This window comes from Amblyraja radiata, chromosome 11 (genome assembly GCF_010909765.2).
Source record: "Amblyraja radiata isolate CabotCenter1 chromosome 11, sAmbRad1.1.pri, whole genome shotgun sequence".
NCBI classification, from domain to species: domain Eukaryota; kingdom Metazoa; phylum Chordata; class Chondrichthyes; order Rajiformes; family Rajidae; genus Amblyraja; species Amblyraja radiata.
In genome coordinates this window covers 26,323,519-26,344,220 of record NC_045966.1, presented here as the reverse complement: position 1 = coordinate 26,344,220, position 20,702 = coordinate 26,323,519, and the positions used below count along the sequence as shown (strand labels likewise).

The window sequence follows — 20,702 nt, the reverse complement described above, 5'->3', positions numbered from 1 at the left end:
AGCACAACAGGCTTGAGTGACTGAGTCGCCATCTCAAGAATCCATTCGGCCCACAATGTCCATATATATATAAATATATATATATATACAAAACATCAATATCTTCTACGTATTTATAGGACTCAGTACTTTGGACAAGAAGCTTTATAAAAGAGCAAAGGAAAAAATCGGAGCTATTTGAGACAACTTCTTTTCAAATGTGCCTTTGGTTGCTGATGTTGTTGGACTCCCATTGATATCCTGACAGGGCCAAGGAAATACTGGCAGTACAAGGCATGGGGAATTGGCATGTATGAATTATTAAAGCCTTGTCCAAATCCAAACTGCAACAAATCTTTCAGGCTAAAAATGAAGTTTTGGCATTTACTTCCATTCGGACAAGTAACTGCGTCTGATGGACAAGCAAAGTATGTGAATGCTACAGCAGGGTTTCAACAACGCAGCATGGAATTATCAGAAACAGGAGTCACATGGTGCTTTGTGCAAATATATATTTTTATATTTTTTAAAAGGTTGAATTCGTGAACCAAAGAAGGATAAAAATAACAAATAAATACAAAAAACATTGATAATGATTAAATTCAGTCAACCAGTCCAGATGCAACAATCTTGATTGCTGAGGGAAGTAAGGGAAGAAATATTGGAATCCTTGGCCAAAATCTTTTATTGTTCCATAAACATTGGGACTGTGCCTGAGGATTGGAGGAATGATAACATTACATTTCTGTTTTTTTGTAATATGGGGAATGAAATATCCTACAATGATGGTCTAGAGAATGCAGCATCAGTGTGGGGCAACTTTTAAGTGGCACATAGCAAAAAATGGAAGGCAATAAAAGAAAGTAAGTGTGCATTTAATAAAGGAAAATTGTACACAATTAATTTGATGGAGTTCAATGAAGTAACGGAATGGATTTTTGAAACTGCAGTTTCAAATTTAGACTCTAAAAATACATTTGGTTAAGTACCTTAATAATTAGCAAACTGAAGGCATTAGGAATAAAAAATGAATCGTATGAAATTGGTTAAGGTATAGAAAGCAGAATCTTTTGGTGAATGGCCATTTTATAAATTGGAGGAAAGTGTGCAGAGCTATGTCCAAGAAAATGTTGTTGGAATCATAGCTTTTGTTACTGTCCTGGACATGTGCAGGTACTGAGGATAAAACTTCAAAGATTGGTTCTGTCATGAACCATGGAAATTGAACAGCAAGGTGCTTTGTAACAGTCTGAAGGAGGATATGGACAGCTAGACAAGTGGAAGATGAGATTTGATGATAAAAGATGATTCATTTTGCAGTAAGAACAAGTAAGGAAAAACAATAGGAACTAAACAGTACCATTTTAAAATGGGGACATAATGGTGAACAGGACATAGCATTTAAATACACAAGTCTTTGAAGGTTGCAAGACAAGTTGGGACTGATGAATGGCTTTCATGATTCTCTGCTTTGAAAGCAAGGCATAGATTACAAAATCACTGTTATCTTTATGAAATAATATTCTGGATCCAACTGGAAAACTATGTTCAACTCCAGACCTTATATTTAAAAAGATGTCGAGGTGTTATCCACAGGGATAAAAAAAAAACTATTGCTACTTGAAGATATGCAAGAATCTGAGGTTGTTCTGCTTTGAGTAGAGAAGTTAAAGGTTGACAGTGTTCAAAATCTTGACAAGATTTGATTTTAGGAAATTAATTGTTTCCAATGCTAGTATAATGTTTTATGTGGTTTATGTAACACAGAACTTTGTGCTTTATTTTATTCCAATTACCTTAACTAAATACCATGAAGAGAAATATTTACACAGCAAATGTCTGTTCCCTTTTTATTCTGAAATGATTGTAGAAACAGATTCAATACTAACTTTCAACTGGAAACCAAATACCTGCAGTGATAGATTTTATAAAACTTTCGGGAAGAACTCGGGAATCTATCTAATACGATAATTCTTTCAAGGAGCCTGAAAACGGGCACACATTTCTGAGTGGATTTCTCCTGTGATGTATCATTTTACAAAATGCTATTGTATGACCTATGAATGTTGAGTCATAACATATAACAGGCTCAGTTGGATGGATTTTTAAACCGTTTGATGGAATTTTGATGGTAAAATGAATAACAGGTTACTAGGTGCTAAACAGGAAAGTTGATTAGAGGCCAACAGTCAGATATGCACGTTGAATATTGAAGTAAGCGTGCAGGACGATGTTTTTAGTTCTGGCATCATTGGTAGTACCGTCAAGTTTTTGTTTTCTGAGGACTTGTCCAAAGGTCAGTCTTACGACACTAAAAGAACAATAGACTAAAACATACATTTCTAATGACTTGTCATGTTTAATCAATGAATAACGGTGATGCATATGCTCATGTGCACTTCAAATGTATGCAGTACCAGGGAATATGCTCTGAAAATTCAATGTGTTTTTTTTAGATATTTTAAGGGTAATCGACTGCATTCAACTTGGTGAGGAGATGAATTTGCACATGCCAGAGGACCCTGAGGAAAAGGCATTGAAAACGTCATTACCCCAGACAAGAAAATGCAGACTGTATGCTTCTACCTCTGGTGCTTCAAGGAGCAATATCTATCGCCATATTCAGATAGAGCTCCAGCCATTAACCCACGCCTAGACTGCTTTGCCTGAATTTCTTATCCTGTGGATCATTTCGGACCTTGAGTGATCCATGCTATCTTTTACATTTCAATGTATTATTGAAGTCATGGAAACTCTTCCACGACTTGCCCTTTTCCTTGAGGAAACTCTATCAAGGATGCCGATTTGTGAGATCTGCAGGCTTCCCAAAAGTTCATGTAATCCTGGAAATCAGCATAAAATGCAAGGTATATTGCTTCCTGAACATCCAACTGTGTGCCACAATGAGGTGAAATTTCCCCAGGCTAATCCCATGTTTTGTGGAGCTTGTATGACTTTATTTTTAAGCTGTAGCCGTGCATAAAAGCCAAGTCAGAAGATTGTGATGAGGTAAGGTTTCTCTGGATGTGTTTGATTGATTTTAGATAAGCATAGAAACAAGCCTCATGACCCACCGAGTCCGCGCCGAACATTGATCACCCATTCACTCTAGTTCTATGTTATCCCACTTGCTCATCCACTCCCTGCATGCTAGTGGCAATTTACAGAGGCCAGTTAATCTACAAATTCACATGTCTTTGGGATGTGGGTAGAAACCAGAGCACCTGGAGGAAACATACATTGTCACAGGGAGAATGTGAAAACTCAACACAGACAGTGCCCAAGATAGGATCAAATCAGGGTCTCTGGCGCTGTGAGGCACCAGCTCTACTAACTGTACCACTGTGCTACAGTTGTAAGGGTGTATCTCAGGAATTGACAATGGCTATTCTCCAGACAGGCAGCGAGGCAATAATGGCAAAGCTACTACTTGGCTTTTGGGATTTTCAGGTCCATGGTGACACTCCAGTATATACTTGAGAGCATTTCTATCAAATACAGTGGATATCGCCTCCATTTGATTATCCATTTCGAAAGTACTTTGGATGAATACCCTATGATGTAGCATCTAACAGGCATGGACATCTAGTTTCAATGGCTACATTTGCAATTCTCCATGGTTGTGCAAGTAACATTACAATCCTCATCACTGTTCCGCAATCCATTTCCGCATCAAGGGGGTACATGGCATAATCAACAAGATAATGTGACAAGGGAGTGATGGCCAATGTCTTGTTGATTTGAAAATATTAACTGCAAATTCACCACCTCCATCACTGAGGATAACTGTAGAGTACAAGTCCTGTCAGCAAATAGAAGCAGACCAAATGGACCAGACTATAGAAGTATTGCTTTCACCACAAAGGTTTCAAGGATAGGATCTGCAAGAAGATCAGCATCAGCGTACTTGGTTTTCTGCTCACTCCAGGAAGCAACTATTTTCATTATGGTGGATTATCACAGTCCCACCAGCTACCCTTTTGAATTTGGCTGGGTCATTGCAGTCAACCATTTACATCACATTTTCTCTAAGCACCTTAATGCTAGAATAAAGTCAATGCCCTGTAGAAAATTGAGAATAGTCACAATTAAAGACGTATACTATTAAAAACAATAAATTGACAACTCATCATCTAGGTTCATGGGATAACACAAAAAGGACTCTAAATAATGAAGCTTTCAAGGAGGAAGTTCTGTCATGTGTGTAAACTCTATGCCCGTGCAATGCTTTAACAGTTAATGCTATCTTTGCTCCTGCCTAAGCAAAGCTGCAGTTGTGAAAGGGGAATTATGGCTAATGTCTGATTTAGCCTGATAAAACCAAGGAGTGGGACAGACATTGATGGATGGATAGAAATGTTGTAGACATTGAGCTATTGTTCAGAATATGCTCTCGACAGGCTGAGAATCAGGTTCTGCTGTCAGATAAGGATTCATTGCCAATTTACTCATCATTGCAGCAGAATGTGTTTTATCCCTAGATTGGCAAAAAAAAGTTACCATTGTAGAATGTGGCAGATGTGTGTTTGTTTGTGTTGTGTCAGATGGAAGATATGGTTACAGCATTAACCATGAGTAGATAAATTACGTTTCTGATTCAGCAAACTCATTCTGGACACTTAAGTCTCTTAATACCTTCCAATGTCATAGAAACATAGAAACATAGAAACATAGAAATTAGGTGCAGGAGTAGGCCATTCGGCCCACTGAACAGCCTGCACCGCCATTCAATATGATCATGGCTGATCATCCAACTCAGTATCCCGTACCTGCCTTCTCTCCATACCCTCTGATCCCCTTAGCCACAAGGGCCACATCTAACACCCTCTTAAATATAGCCAATGAACTGGCCTCGACTACCCTCTGTGGCAGAGAGTTCCAGAGATTCACCACTCTCTGTGTGAAAAAAGTTCTTCTCATCTCGGTTTTAAAGGATTTCCCCCTTATCCTTAAGCTGTGACCCCTTGTCCTGGACTTCCCCAACATCGGGAGCAATCTTCCTGCATCTAGCCTGTCCAACCCCTTAAGAATTTTGTAAGTTTCTATAAGATCCCCTCTCAATCTCCTAAATTCTAGAGAGTATAAACCAAGTCTATCCAGTCTTTCTTCATAAGACAGTCCTGACATCCCAGGAATCAGTCTGGTGAACCTTCTCTGCACTCCCTCTATGGCAATAATGTCCTTCCTCAGATTTGGAGACCAAAACTGTACGCAATACTCCAGGTGATACACCAAGACCCTGTACAACTGCAGTAGAACCTCCCTGCTCCTATACTCAAATCCTTTTGCTATGAAAGCTAACATACCATTCGCTTTCTTCACTGCCTGCTGCACCTGCATGCCCACTTTCAATGACTGGTGTGCCATGACACCCAGGTCTCGCTGCATCTCCCCTTTTCCTAGTCGGCCACCATTTAGATAATAGTCTGCTTTCCTGTTTTTGCCACCAAAATGGATAACCTCACATTTATCCACATTATACTGCATCTGCCAAACATTTGCCCACTCACCCAGCCTATCCAAGTCACCTTGCAGTCTCCTAGCATCGTCCTCACAGCTAACACTGCCCCCCAGCTTAGTGTCATCCGCAAACTTGGAGATATTGCCTTCAATTCCCTCATCCAGATCATTAATATATATTGTAAATAGCTGGGGTCCCAGCACTGAGCCTTGCGGTACCCCACTAGTCACTGCCTGCCATTGTGAAAAGGACCCGTTTACTCCTACTCTTTGCTTCCTGTTTGCCAGCCAGTTCTCTATCCACATCAATACTGAACCCCCAATGCCGTGTGCTTTAAGTTTGTATACTAATCTCTTATGTGGGACCTTGTCGAAAGCCTTCTGGAAGTCCAGATACACCACATCCACTGGTTCTCCCCTATCCACGCTACTAGTTACATCCTCAAAAAATTCTATAAGATCCGTCAGACATGATTTACCTTTTGTAAATCCATGCTGACTTTGTCCAATGATTTCACCACTTTCCAAATGTGCTGCTATCCCATCTTTAATAACTGACTCTAGCAGTTTCCCCACTACCGATGTTAGACTAACTGGTCTGTAATTCCCCGTTTTCTCTCTCCCTCCCTTCTTAAAAAGTGGGGTTACGTTTGCTACCCGCCAATCCTCAGGAACTACTCCAGAATCTAAAGAGTTTTGAAAGATTATTACTAATGCATCCACTATTTCTGGAGCTACTTCCTTAAGTACTCTGGGATGCAGCCTATCTGGCCCTGGGGATTTATCGGCCTTTAATCCATTCAATTTACCCAACACCACTTCCCGGCTAACCTGGATTTCACTCAATTCCTCCAACTCCTTTGACCCGCGGTCCCCTGCTATTTCCGGCAGATTATTTATGTCTTCCTTAGTGAAGACGGAACCAAAGTAGTTATTCAATTGGTCCGCCATATCTGCTTGAGATATGGGGTGGCTGGTGATGGGGAATGTGTTTTGGCATCACAGGAGTAAATCACCTCAACACCTCATCAATGAGAATATTTACATTACTATCTGAAAATCTGAGAGCTCACTCCCTTAGTGGCACCCTGTACATTTATAGCTGCGTTGAACATTTTGCAATGTACTACCTTCAGTAGTAGTATTCTTGTGTGGTCAGACCCTCTTTAAGAGAGGGAGATCTGATCATTAATTTGAGGCAGTATCAGCTACACTGGTGCGGGGTGTTATTAGACAGCAAGCACATAACTTTCAACAACAGAGAAATCATTGTGCTATGCATTTTAAGTGTGGTTGCTGTTGTGTGAAGAGTGCAATATAAAATCTCACTCCAGCATGATTAGGAGAGATGCCACATTTACTCATGTACTTAAGAGCAGAAAAGCTTCTAGTGCATGGACTGGTAACTTTCAATTAATTTAAACATTAAAACACCCTGCAAATATCATAAATACTTCCATATTATAGGAAAGATAATTTTGATAATGATATATATAATATAATTTTAATAGCTATTAATCTTGGTGATTTAAGTAAAATAATATAATACTCAAATTACTTTTAGACAACGTTTTTTAACATTCTTGGAAAAATAAATGTTGGGTCAATTTGCATTATGGTGGCAACAGTATGAAATCATTAAAAGTAACTGCGTTAATAAGGTTTCAAACAACAATTCCAGAGATTAAATTGTGCTTATAGTGCAGTTTACTCTTTGACGTTATTGCGGTGAATGAATTGGTTACAGGTCTCAATGCTGCATGACACACCAAAATTGTTTCCTTATTGCAGACTTTAAAAGTAAAAGGATCACTCGACAGTTCTTACGTCATTAAAGCAAGATGTCTAACTTTTATCTTGCACTGTATCATAATTAAATTAATTACTGGTTTTGACTCAGTTGCATCTATCCATTGGATTGAATAAAATCCCCAAGTTCATTTGAGGAGGTGTTCTTGAGGTTTTATTTCCTTCTTTGGTTCTAAGAATCAGTGACCAATTTTAGTTTGAAACTGTAATAAAAACTTTTCTGTATACATTCATACCTGGTTGGGAGTTGTAAGCCTTGTCATAACTGCTAGCAATAGCTGAACATTCAGTTCTGTGTCTATTGAAGTGAATGGAACTGCATTTCAGAAGCAGGGTAGAGTATGCATTCACAAACTTACGTACTTTTGATGCTGCGCACGTAATTTATAGCCAACTCATTTTAGTTCTGATTTTAACCTGGGTAGCTTTGGGGATGGTGAGATAGGAGTTTATCAGAGCTAATTTAATTTCCTGGCACAAATTGGCACGTTGCACTGAACGTTATTCACGTTATTCCCTTTATCATATGTTTGTACACTGTGGATGGCTCGATTGTACTCAAGTATTGTATGATGACTGGTTAGCACGCACCAAAATATTTTCACTGTACCTCAATACACATGACAATAAACCTAACTCAATTTGAATTGTTTTTATTTAATCCTATTTAAACACTTTTGAAATACAGATTCTATCACACAAGGAAAGGATGATCCATGATGACACTAATTCTGGCTAGAATGGACTTTCCAAACAAATCTGGTATTGAAAAGGAAGGCTAGTGCATTGGAAACATCAGGATTCATTGCGGAAATTAGAAGATAGCTCCTGCTTTTCCAAGTGCACTGGAGATTCCCATGGTGATGATAGAAATTGATCTTGTCATCTTCAGGCCACAGTAGTGCTTTCCATTAGGTTTGGCTTATGAATTTGTCAATCTTTTCACTAAAATCGTGGTGCAGTGTAAGGTAACAACTCTGATTACCCAGAGTCTGACAACTCCAGAAAAGATCGACTTCTTTAAGAATTTTTTTTTTTTTTTACTAAATTGAAATGGTCCAGGGCAGGAATTCTGCATGAAGTTTCAATGCAATGTTTAAAATTCATCTATTCCATGGGCATCCAGATTGGTCTGGATTAAAATTGGTTTTTTTAAATCATATTTAGAAAATTAACCAGATACAACCATTAAAAACAGCACTCAACAAGTGACTTTACCTCCACTATAGCACATTCCTCAAGTTATCTGCATTTGCCCATGAGCTACAAAACTGCCTACTCTTATCTTTTTCTCTTTGCTGGAAGATCTTTTGATTTCAGCTTCAGCCTGGCTTTTATGTCTGCTTCTTTGGAAACCCCTTCCAATCATCTGGTCCTCCCAGCACGGCATCTTCTGGCATGTGCTCCCGTTCTTCATTATCTTTGACGTCTTCCAGCTTGATATTCCATGAGTCACTGCACATATAATAAGCAAAAGGACATTCCTTTGGAGCTCAAGTTCGAAACTTCAAAGTGTGGAATTACACCCCTCATTAATGTTTTTCTGTACTCCCGAGTTTATGAACGTTTAGAGTTACATGAAACTTTAAATCACCTTATGCAAACCACATATTATCGATTTATGTTTAAATCTAAAATATGTGACGTGGATTGTCAGTATTCTTTTCCAGCTTCATATATACAACATATTTTTTGTTCAAAACAAGGAAGTGGGTCAGCTGCAGTTAATTATCATTTGCATTATTTACAAAAGGAACCATCTGGAACCACCTTTCCAGAGTTGCGATTGTTTTCTGGATGGTATCTCCGGTCGCTCTGCGGCCTAACATCATGGAGCTGGCGGCCTTGCTCAAGACTGACTGAGCCCCACCGTGGGGCTGTGGACTTACCATCAGAGCCTGCAATCCCTTGCCTGGGATCGACACTCCAACTGCGGCCTGCGGATTTCAACATCGAGGAGCTCGCAGTCTTGGGTAGAGACTGATGTTGGGAAGCTCCAAAGTCACAAGAGGTACAACCAGCCCCGACCCGTGGTCTGATCATCCGGCGCGGGGGAGCTGAGACCCCCCTGATGCGGGAGCTTGATCACCCTGACGCGGATGGCCCGACTGCCGGCCATGGGAAACAAGAACATCTGGTCAACGGAAGGCTCGAGGCCCCCGACAAAGAAGGGAAGAGATTGAACTTTCATTTTGCCTTCCATCGCAGTGAGGAATGTGGAGGAGTCACTGTGGTGGATGTTTATGTCAAAATGTATTTTGTGTGTTTTGTTGCTTTTTATTGGTATGACTATGGCAAATCAAATTCCTTGTATGTTGCAAAACACACTTGGTTAATAAAGTATGATTATGATTATTATGATCTGATGCATTTAATCGCTTTCCATTTTTTAATTGCCTCTCTCCTCCTTGACCTTCTGTATCAGCCCTACAAGAATTATTCTTTATTACTTTCAACAGTTGCAAATGTAACTTTCCTATTCCTGTGATCTATGGGCATTGTTTCTTCCTACATTATCACAGTCCGTCGCTGGCAATCTTTATTGTTTCTCATAATTTTTGCTGAATTATCAAGTGGTCCAAAGTATTCACTTCTTAAAACTTCCAAACTGCTTTTATGTTCCCTCATGAATTGGTACACCCTCAAAGAGAAACCATGCTAAAGATTTGTCAAAGACCCTACATTATGGATTGCAAAATGGACAAGAGGTAAAGCAAGAATAGATGAGCTTTTTGCAAGTAGCAGTCAGTAATTAGTTAATTTGTTGGGGTGAGGGGTGGCAGGAATCAGTGCCTGGATCTTAGTTATGCACAATATATCTCAAAGATTTGGAACTAAATATAACAACTTCACATTTACAGCTGCAGGGGGGAATTGAGAGTGATGAGGAGATTGCAGATGAGGCTTCCTGGTGAGTTGGATGTGGGTAAATAAGCAAATGGATGTCACAGGCCTATATTTCCAGAATGTTGAAGATTGAGAGGGGCTCTCACAGAAAACTATAACATTCTGACAGGGCTCGATCGAAGGAGGGCACAGACTTGGAATAAGGACCAAGATCAGGAGAAATGTGTTCACCATAAGGCCGGTGAACTTATGGAATTCCCTACCACAGAAGGCCAAGCCAGGTTAGGTATGTTCAAGAGGAATTAGTGTTTCTACGGAGAAGGAAGGAATGGTATACTGAGATGGATGATTACTTATGATCATGTTGATGAGTGGAGCAATCCCAAAGGGATAAATAGCCAGCTCTTGCTCCAATTTTCCATGTTTCCATTTTTCCATCGATGTTGCCTGAGTTGTTGAGTGTTTCCATTAATTTCAAATTTTATCTTGTACTGCCATCATCTGCATTAAAATTTTTTTTTCTAATTTCTCCTTCTAAAGGGCCTGTCCCACTTTCACGACCTAATTCACGACCTTTTTTACTCGTGGACGTTTTTCATCATGTTAGGAAAACGCCCCGACCTGCTACGACCTACCTATGACCTCCTACGACCTTGTGACGACCATGCTGTGAGTATGAGTCAAGAACAAACTCGGCAGAGGTTGGGAATTAGATCGTGAAAGTGGACAGGCCCTTAAGCATGCATTACATTTCTATGTATCTCAAATTACTGGGATCTGCTTCTATGTTCAGGCTGTCTGCGCCTGCCTGCATCTTCAATAGACTCAGAAACAGTCTGACAAAACCACTTCCATTTTCCCCCCTTAATAGTCAGATATGACTTGGAGCACATGAAACAAATTACAGAAATGTCGACATTTATTCTTGTAATACTTTAATACTTTGACTGACTAAATCTTTTTTTCAAATAGTGAGATAGTAAATAACCTAACCGGCTAAGACCTCTAACATGATATGCAGAGTGACAATATTTTACATGAAGCTTCTATTAAAACAGTTAAAACAGCCTTCCACGATCGTTTTTCCTTATTATCTATCCATTCCATCACTGAGAAAGTCATTAGTTCCAGCATTGCGAGTCCCCTGGCAATTGTGACTAAATCAAAGCAGCTCTCAGACTATTGGTGATTATTAGACCCAGTGTTACTGGCACAACTGTGAGTACAAACAAACCAAGGATGTGTGGCATTAAAGATGAGGGGCTCCAAGTGCAGCTGAAACAACAGGGGTCCCGCCAGCCCCTCTCTGCCATATTTCTAGCTAACATTCATTCACTTGAAAGCAAACTTAAAGAGCTCAGAGCAAGGTTGCTGTTTCAAAGGGAGATTAAGGATGGCTGTCATGGAGACACCAGAAATGCAGATGCTGGAATTTTGAGCACAAGTAAATGCACTGGAGGAGCTCAGTGGGTCAGGCAGCATGTGTGGAGCAAATGAACCGGCAACATTTCAAGTTGTGATCTTTCTTCAATCCGATTGGAGTAGCTAAGAATGCTGGAAAAGAGAGGTGGGGAAAAGGAAAGGCTAGGTGAGGGATAAGTTGATACATGTGAGGGAGGTGATTGGCAGATAAGGGTAGAGTAAGTGAGTTGAGATGAAAAGGAGACAAAATGGTGTCAGGTAAGGAAAGATTAAGTGAAATGTAAAGCTGGAAGGGGGGGGATATGGGTGGAAAAGGAAGAGAAGAGTAAAAAGAGGGGGGTTAACAGGGACATTTTTCTTTTAGTTTGAGAGTGACATACAGAGGAGGAGAAAACAGCAAGATGAGTGGGGCGGTAGGAGATGGTGGGAGGAATGTGTGGGAATTAGGGGAAATAAAGGGGAGTACACCTGGAGATTTCAATGTTTACACCATTTGTTTGGAGACTACTCAAGCAGAATGTTCTCCCAGTTTGGATGTGGCCTCACTCTGGCAATGGAGGAGGCTAAGGACAGAGATGTTGGTATGGAAAGGAGATTTTAAATGGTTAGCAATTGGGAGGCCTAGCAGGCCTTGGCTGTGTTCTTTGTTTCACTAGCTCACGCTCGACTCACCTGACATTTGGTTATTTGATCAATGCTTTGTGGTGAACTGACGTAGTGGTCATAGGACAATTCTGCTCTGCTGAAGTGAAATAGCTGATCATAAAATGCGTCCCTTTTACCAACCAAAGGAATTCACTTGAAGCCAGTATCTACTTCAGGGCTGTCTTGATATGACTAGAAAATATTCGACCAATTTTCCAGCATGAATGATATACTGCAGTCGTCACTGGTTTAATCAACAAAATGCATTGATGGTTGTGTTCTGACAAAGCCAATTAGGGTATTACCAGAACCTTGGATGAATGGGAGCTTTACTCTCAACTAAAGTCCAGTTCTGAATCTTTTAAGAAGCATAAACCTGCGCTGTATGTGAAGGCCAAGTAGTATCCCCAATGGTATCAGAATTCCCCACTGATAACAGACTCCTGAATCAATCATGTCTTTCTTAAGCCTTCCTGGAGCAGTAGCCATCTATTCTTAGCTCTACCTCATTCATTTATTCCACTAAAGTACTTTAATATATTTTCCTGCTACTTCAGCCTACTCGATGGTCTTTGCACTATTCTACCATATTGTATTCATTGTATTTTTTTGTCACATCTCATCATTGTCATGTACATTGTGTACTCTCGAGCTTCATGCGAACAAGGCATTGCATGATGTATGTGAGAATAAACCATCTGAATCTGACATTCCTACCAGCAAAAGATCAGAAGAAATTAATCAGAATCTGTAATCATAGCCTATTTTATATCGAAGTCACGTGAGTGACTACGTGAAGAGCCCGCCAGCCGCATGCGCGTCAATACGTCGACGCATGGCGCGCGAGTCGGAGCAGGTAAGTTAATTTTGTTTTCAGCGGGTCGCTGGGGGCTCCGAACGGGAGCAGGTGCAGCGGGCGCGGAGTAGCTGACGGGCACAGCCTGTGCGGTTGCCGCTGTTGGACTCCGAACGGGAGCAGGCGGCCGAATTTGGAGGCCACCGTGGAGGCTCCATAGGAGCTCGGATTCGATATTGCGGCTGCCGGCATTGGAGCTCTGAACGGGAGCAGGCGGCCGGATTTGAGGCCACCGTGGAAGCTCCATTAGAATTTGGGGCTGCCGGCGTGGCTAGGCTAGCGATAGCAGCAGGTGGTAGTTTAAATTTAGCCACGGCTAGGTTAGCGATCGCTGCTAAAGATAGCAGCAGCCGGTGCTTTTGAAAATTAGCCGGGGCCAGGGCAGCGAACGCTAGGTAAGCTCAGCTGCCATAGCGCCTACCAATTTTAAACATAGATGCTGCCGGATGAGGCAGCATACGCTGTAGACCAGCATATAGTGTGTGCTCCATTTATAGGGCAGTTATAAATAGAGCTGGCAGTTTTTAATAGCGGTTCCTGTTCAGCCACGTTTGTGACTATCGCAGCAGATAGGATACAAGGGACATTTATTATCATACATGGTGTAATAAATTTTGACTTGCCATTGCGGCACAGAATGGGGCTCCACTGGAGTGGGCGGTTGTTCGGAGCAATGCTCCGAAAGGGAGTCAGCCAAAGGCCTGAGGAGGCAACGCCTGGTTCAGGGTTATGTTCTATTTCCTCCCCTTAGAACTCCATTGAGGCTCCAGAAAGGAGCTCCTGCCTTGGGAAGCCTTTTTTCAGCTGTGTCTATTAGACACCTGTGGAGCAATACCTGGTTCAGGGTTGCGTCATGATAATTTCTGGACTGTTGGAGATTCTTTCATAAGAGACCCCAACCATGTGGATGTCGATATAACAGTCGAATCCTTGATCTAACGGGGGTATGCTTCTGTTTAATCATTTTTTTTTTTTAAATTATTTTTGTTAGAAGTACGGTAAATTACAATAACACACAACACATATATCTTAATACATTTTTTGTACCGCTTCATTTTTTTTTAAGCTTTAAGAAAAAGATAGAAGTAAGGAAAGTAAAGAAGGTGCGCAAGAGTCGTGAAGTGCAAGAGAGTGTTGGGAAAAGAAAGCCCCTTAGAAAAGAAGTTAGAGAAGGAAGTGAAGTAAGAAAGTAGACCCTAGAAAAGAAAGAAAAAGAAAGTAAGGACAATCGCTCTATTATAACATTAAACTCCGCAGAAAGACTACCAACCAAGTCTGTTTTTGTTGTTTTACCTCCCATTGCCAGGTCCTGATACCATTTATTTATTTATTTATTTATTTTTAAAATTACTATTGCACCTCATGCTTGTAATAGGTCCATAAACGTAGACCACGTCTTTTGGAATTGGTTTGCTTTACCTGCTAAGAGGAATCTCATTGCTTCTGTTTAATCATATGAACAAACTATGCTCTGTGTACTGGAGGCATTACAGACGGCTCCAGCAATTTGCCTGTGACAACACCTGGCTGGTTGCAGTATTTCTCCCACTCTGTCTAGGGGAGTATCGGAAAGAGGTGACTCCGATTATAATGCCGGCTCATCCAAGTTATATGGGGGCCAGAGGCCTGCAGAAGCAACACCTGGTGCAGGGTTGCGCTCTATTTCCTCCCTGAAATACTCCGTTGAGGCTCCAGATGGGAGCAAGGACTCGGAGTCACTAGCAGGTGCAACCTGTCTGGTAAGTATAATAAATAATGATGATTTATACCGACAGCACAGTGCGGAAAGCCAACAGCCACTTCAGAGTCGCTGGCAGCGTCGATCTGCACAGCTAGTCCCGATTCGGCTCCTAGAGGGAGTAGCTTGGCAACCCCAAGTCGGGGCAAAGTCAAAGCCAAGTCTGGGAGACAAGTCCTGTTGGACTATTCGGGTCAAGGGGATTCTGTCCTCACATCTATGGCAGATGTGATTGGCCGTTTGTCTCAATTGGAACATCTGATGAATCAGATGGTGGCACGAAATATGCTCCAATTTACGGAGGCACGTACAGGCAGTTCGAGTCATATGTCTGTGGCAAAACCTGTTTCAGGGTTGCAATATTCCTCCCACTCGGATGAAAGGAGTGTTGGAGATGGTGCCAAATATTATGCTCCGTGTAACGGAGGCATGCACAGGCAGTTCAAGTCATGTGCCTGTAGCAACGCCTGGTTCAGGTTTGCACTATTTCTCCCACTCTGTCGAGGGGAGTGTCGGAGATCAGTATGGAGCTGACTCCGAACATGAGTATGTGCTTGAATCCCATGCATTAATGCATGATGTACGAGAGCCGCATAAGGAAGAGCTGCCTGCTCTTGCCTCTAAATTTGCTGATTCCTCGGGAATGGGCAAGCCACTACAAGAGGAGTTGGCCAGTGGCATCAGCTACCCAACATCACACCAGCTGAAGGAATGGCAAGCATGGCAGACAGGGTCTGCAAATGGAACTTCGCTGAAGCTCCAACAAGCAAATTGACCCGTGTTCAGAAACGCTGGCAGGTAGGTCTCTTTATTAACCTTCATAAAACTCCAAATGGAGCAGTCGGTCAGCCCAGGTTTGGGTTTACTGGCAGCATGGGCTGTCTAGTATCTTTTCACTGTCTCTGGGAAAAATCAGGTTGATGCAGAGACATTGGCAGGGTGCCTTGCATAGTAACCTCTGTAAGTTTCAAGTAGGAACAGCTTGGTTACCTTGGTTCAGGGTAGACCATCATGGAACTGGCTGGCCATATGGGTCATGTTGACCAGGGAAGCACTGCCTCATCATCTGTGGTTGATCATCAGGCTGCTCAGTAGAATGAAGTAGTTGAAGTCTCCCTCAACACACATTTAAATTTCTGCTCAGTTAGTAGAGTTGCCAGTTCATTGGAAACATCATTGCCATCCTCTCTGGGATAGGTAGCTACCAGCAGGAAGCTGGTCTGGCATATGATATTTTTATCTGACCTGCAGGTTCATGTTGTGAATCAACAATGTATTTATAATAATCCGTCGGCTCAATACTAGTATTCCTGATTCAGTGGCGGGTCGAAGTGATTGTGTTGTGCACTGGTGACTCAGACAAGTGGTTTCAGTCAGAGGACTGCGAAGCAATTCCTGATTCAGGCTTGCATTATGCTAAATTCCACTCTAAGGAAGAATGCTGAGAATTCTTGGTGACGTGACAGGGATTGACACATCAAGGGGAGACTGTGTTTTCAGCTCTAGTCATAAGGTTCTGATTATATGTTATCAGCGAAATGTATGAATACTAGATAATGCATCTTCCGCGGCAAGAGAAGCCAAAAAATTTCCGTCCGTATGGTCAATAGAGGAACGGTGGTTCCGAATGGAATCAGCGACATCTCACGGAGGATGAGTGGTCTGGCCAAGAACAAGAATATTTGATACTTCTCAAGATTACAGAAACATGCAGCATGCCGAATCAGGTTAGCATTTGGCTAATCTGATCATGTGTTTAGTTACCCAGTTTATGATGGATGATTGGCTTTCAGCAATTTATTCAGAGAATCGATCTTGAAGATGCATACTTTGCCATATCTATACACATGAGGAACAGATTATCTGGTGTTTTGATAACAAAGCCAGTGGTGGAAGCCAATGCTGCCCTACTCAGATCAAAGGGCATTGTGGCATCGAGTTTTAGATTATATGCAGAATTTGCAGCTGACAAACTTAGGGGTTTATCAGTAGATGCCTCTTGCGATATTAAGAATGAGGCAACACGAAATTTAATAGTGCCAACTTTGCCTATTCATTCAGGCCATGGTAAGGCGGCTGAAGCAACTCCTATTTACTCGGTCACGAGTGATAGCTGGGGCAGCCTGTCTTCTCAGGCAGCTAGCTCTGCAACATTGTATGGGAAGTTTGTGAACAAAATATGTAAGTTACTTTTAAATGGAAGTAACAGAGGTTTGTGTGGTTTTCAGTTTGGTCTTAGAGAAGCGTTTATGTGATAGCACAATTGACGCTGCTTGTGCTGCTTTGTCATTCTCTATAGTACTATAAGTGGGACAATAAATGGTTGGTTATTCACCCGCTGTTCACTAACGTTATGCAGGGGGTCTTTTATATGACCACTCTAAAAGCCTACACTCATTGTAGTGTGTGATGTATATCAGTAAATTATTATGCAAATATTCTTCTACTGTATTCCTAATGGGAGCAGTATTTTTAAGTTGATTATGCTTTCAGCAACTGTTTTCAGCACAAAGAAGACAGTCTGTACTCAATCTCTGGCTAGGTCTCTGGGTCATAACTGACATTAGGGTAGCTTGTTATGGGAATGATCTCATAAGCAAAATGGGCATGATTGCGTACATTTGGAGTGACAGCGTACCCACCAGAGCGGAGATTGGGGGTGTCATTAGGTATACAAGTACACTTAGCTTGCTAGTACCTATGAGATGAAAGATAGATTCTTTATTGTTATTTAATAGTCTCAAGATATTGCTGATGGCTCATTAGCAGCCAATAGAATGGATAAGTTCCCTTTCATCATAGAGCAAGAGGCTTGCAAGTGTGTGTTAAGAAGATATAACATTCGGTTGAATATGTCTGGATACTGAAGTGGCGGAGCTGCCTTAGCAGCTGCGGCTCGCCTGCAGCCCGTCTGTTTTTTGCTCTTTTTGTTGTTTTCTTGTCCTGTTTTAGTTAGTTAATTTTAGTTATTAGGTTGTGTATGTGGGTGTGTGTGTGTAGGGGGGGGGGGGGGGGGGGGGGGGGGGGTGGGGGGGGGGGGGGGGAGAAACTTGTTTTAGTCTCTTCCTTCGGGGGAATGCAACCTTTTCTTGTCGTATCCCCCGTCTCCATCTCCATCTGCATTGAGGATTAATGGCGGAGCTGGTGGCCTCCAACTGGGACTGAGCTCAAGGCTCCAGAGGCAGAGCCAGCCAGGACTTACCAGCGCCGACTTCAGGGGCTGTGGCGGCGTTCCGGTGGCGGCAGCTCGATTTCGGGGCTGTGGCGGCGTTCCGGCGGCGGCGGCCGGACTTCGGGACTGTAGCGGCATTCCGGCCGCGGCAGCTCGATTTCGGGGCTGAGGCGGCATTTCTGGCGGCGGCGGCCCGACTTCGGGGCTGGGGCAGCGTTCCGGCGGCTACCCAACTTCGGGGCTGGGCGGCGTTTCGGTGGTAGCCGGACTTCGGGGCTGTGGCGGTGTTCCGGCGGCGGCAGCCGATTTCGGGGCTGAGGCGGCATTCCGGCGGCGGCGGCCCGACTTCGGGGCTGGGGCAGCGTTCCGGCGGCGGCCCAACTTCGGGACTGGGCGGCGGCCCGACTTCGGGGCTGGGGCGGCGTTCCGGCGGCGGCAGCCCGACTTCGGGACTGGGATGGCGTTCCGGCGGCAGCCCGACTTCAGAGCTGGGGCGGCGTTCCGGCGGCGGCAATCCGACTTCGGAGCCTCGGCGGCTCAGCCGCGGGCCAGTGGACGACATCGTCGGGAGCTCGCAGGTCACAGGTTGGTGACCTGTTTTTCCGGAGCTCCCGCAACAACAGCTTCGTCCGCTGGTCTGGAGGGCGGCAGCTTCGGCAGCTTCGACCACCCCGGGCCGCGGAGTTTGAACCGGCCCATTCGCGGAGCTCGGATTCAGCCGTGGGACTGACTTAGTTAACATCACCCGGCGGGGTCACAACATCGGAAGCCTGGATCGCCTCAGCGCGGAGGGAGAACAAGGATGGAAGAGACAAAGACTTTAAGACTTTTGCCTTCCATCATAGTGAGTAGGTGCCTGGTGAACTCACTGTGGTGGATGTTAAATTTATGTTTATTGTGTGGTTTTGTTATTTTATTATATGTATGACTGCAAGGCACTAAATTACGTTCAGACCGGAAGGTCTGAATGACAATAAAGGATATTTTACTTTACTTTAGATAGATTTCTGCACAGTGTAGCATGAGTTATTGTCTAACTCAAAGTCAATTAGGATTATGGTCCGGTTAAGAGTAATGACCATGTATGCAAGTTAGCATCATCGTATTAATAACCCATGTTTTTCTACCATTAATGGTTTATCTGTTTAAGTGTTTCACATTGGGTTGGGTTGGGTTACAGATTGGGTTACTGCATGAAACCACAGAGCTTTGAAGTCTTCACGTAGTCACTCACGTGACTTCGATATAAAATAGAAAGATTAAACGAGAACTTACCGTTTGAAGTTTGATCTTTATTTTATGAGAAGTTGAAGTGAGGGAATACGTGCCCTCCACTCCCAACCCTACTTCTCATAACGATCATTTGGTAGTTCTAAGGTCATAGAAACATAGAAACATAGAAAATAGGTGCAGGAGTAGGCCATTCGGCCCTTCGAGCCTGCACCGCCATTCAATATGATCATGGCTGATCATCCAACTCAGAAAGGTCGTTAATCTTTCTATAGCTTAAGTTCAGCAACTAGTCTGTGGTTTCATACAGCTGCTCTGAAGATTGACATGCATGCGGCTGGCGGGCTCTTCACGTATTCCCTCACTTCAACTTCTCATAAAATAAAGATCAAACTTCAAACGGTAAGTTCTCGTTTAATCTTTCTATTTTATCTTTGTGTCGGTTGGTGGTGTTGACCGGCCCTTTGCCTCAACACTTCTATTACTTTAACTGGGGTGGGAGATTGCAACTTTCATGTGATCAACCCTGTTTCGACTAATGCATTCAACCCGACGTGCACAAACAAGTAGTTCAAATAGAACAAGTTGACCTACAACTTTAGGCTGTGCAAGCCATATGCAAGAAGAAGATTACTTTAGCTGTAGAGATAAGCAGCAATCTCATAAGAACGTGTTGTTATTTAGTTATTTCAAATAATATGTAATCAATTTTATTCATCTAACGTCCCAGGTGCCTGATTGTGGGACCTTGGATAAAGCAAATTAAACAGTGATGTGTTATCAACATGTTTTTTATCTCATTTGATTTTTAGATCCTACCTATGGACAAATGCTTCTTCTTTCGTGTGGCGTGCACAGCCTAAAGTTGTTGGACAACTTGTTCTATTTGATCTTCCGTTTGTGCACGTCAAGTTGATTGCATTAGTCGAAACAGGGCGGAACACGTGATGGTTGCAATCTTCCACCTCATGGACAAATTGGTTTGTACCATTCCCTAGAATATAAGTATGATTGCACTTTGAAACAAACTCGTTGGCTGCAAATTATTTTGTGATTGCTATATTAAACACGTGACTCCCATGAAAGTTTAAAATAAGACTTACAATCTTTATTCATTTTGACAAGTACACAGAATCAAAATCAATGTCCATTGTAAATTCAAAATCATTGACCATTGTAAATTCAAAATCATTATCTAGATTACTTATTTACTTTTTTAATTTAAAACAATGGTTTCGTATTTAAATTTTAAATGAGATTTATTGCTGGAGAAGACTGAAGTAGCTTTTTTGGGGGAATTGTGTGGGAATTGGAAGGGGAGTTAAAATGATTAGCAACTGGGAGATCCAGCAGACCTAGGCGGGGCTAGCACGGAAGTGTTTGGTGAAATGGTCGCCTAGTTTATGCTTGGACTTGCCGATGTAAATGAGGCCACATCAGCAGCACCATTAGATGAGGTTAGTGGAGGTAGTACAGGTATAGGTGTCAGAGGTTATGGGGAGAAGGTAGGAGAATGGGGTTAGGTGGGGGAGAGAGGGGGGGGG

At 42.5% G+C, this 20,702-nt stretch overlaps 1 protein-coding gene across 1 annotated transcript in view; it reads right to left on the bottom strand.

Annotated features, from left to right (window-relative positions):
• Positions 1 to 8,335: 8,335 nt before the first annotated feature.
• The window catches only part of htr4 (5-hydroxytryptamine receptor 4), a 152,589-nt gene continuing 140,222 nt past the window's right edge, over positions 8,336 to 20,702 (bottom strand). Inside the window, exon 7 of the mRNA XM_033029582.1 lies at positions 8,336 to 8,703. Within this exon, the coding sequence (XP_032885473.1) occupies positions 8,583 to 8,703 (121 nt within the window). The 3' untranslated portion in view covers positions 8,336 to 8,582. The remainder of the gene's footprint in view (positions 8,704 to 20,702) is intronic.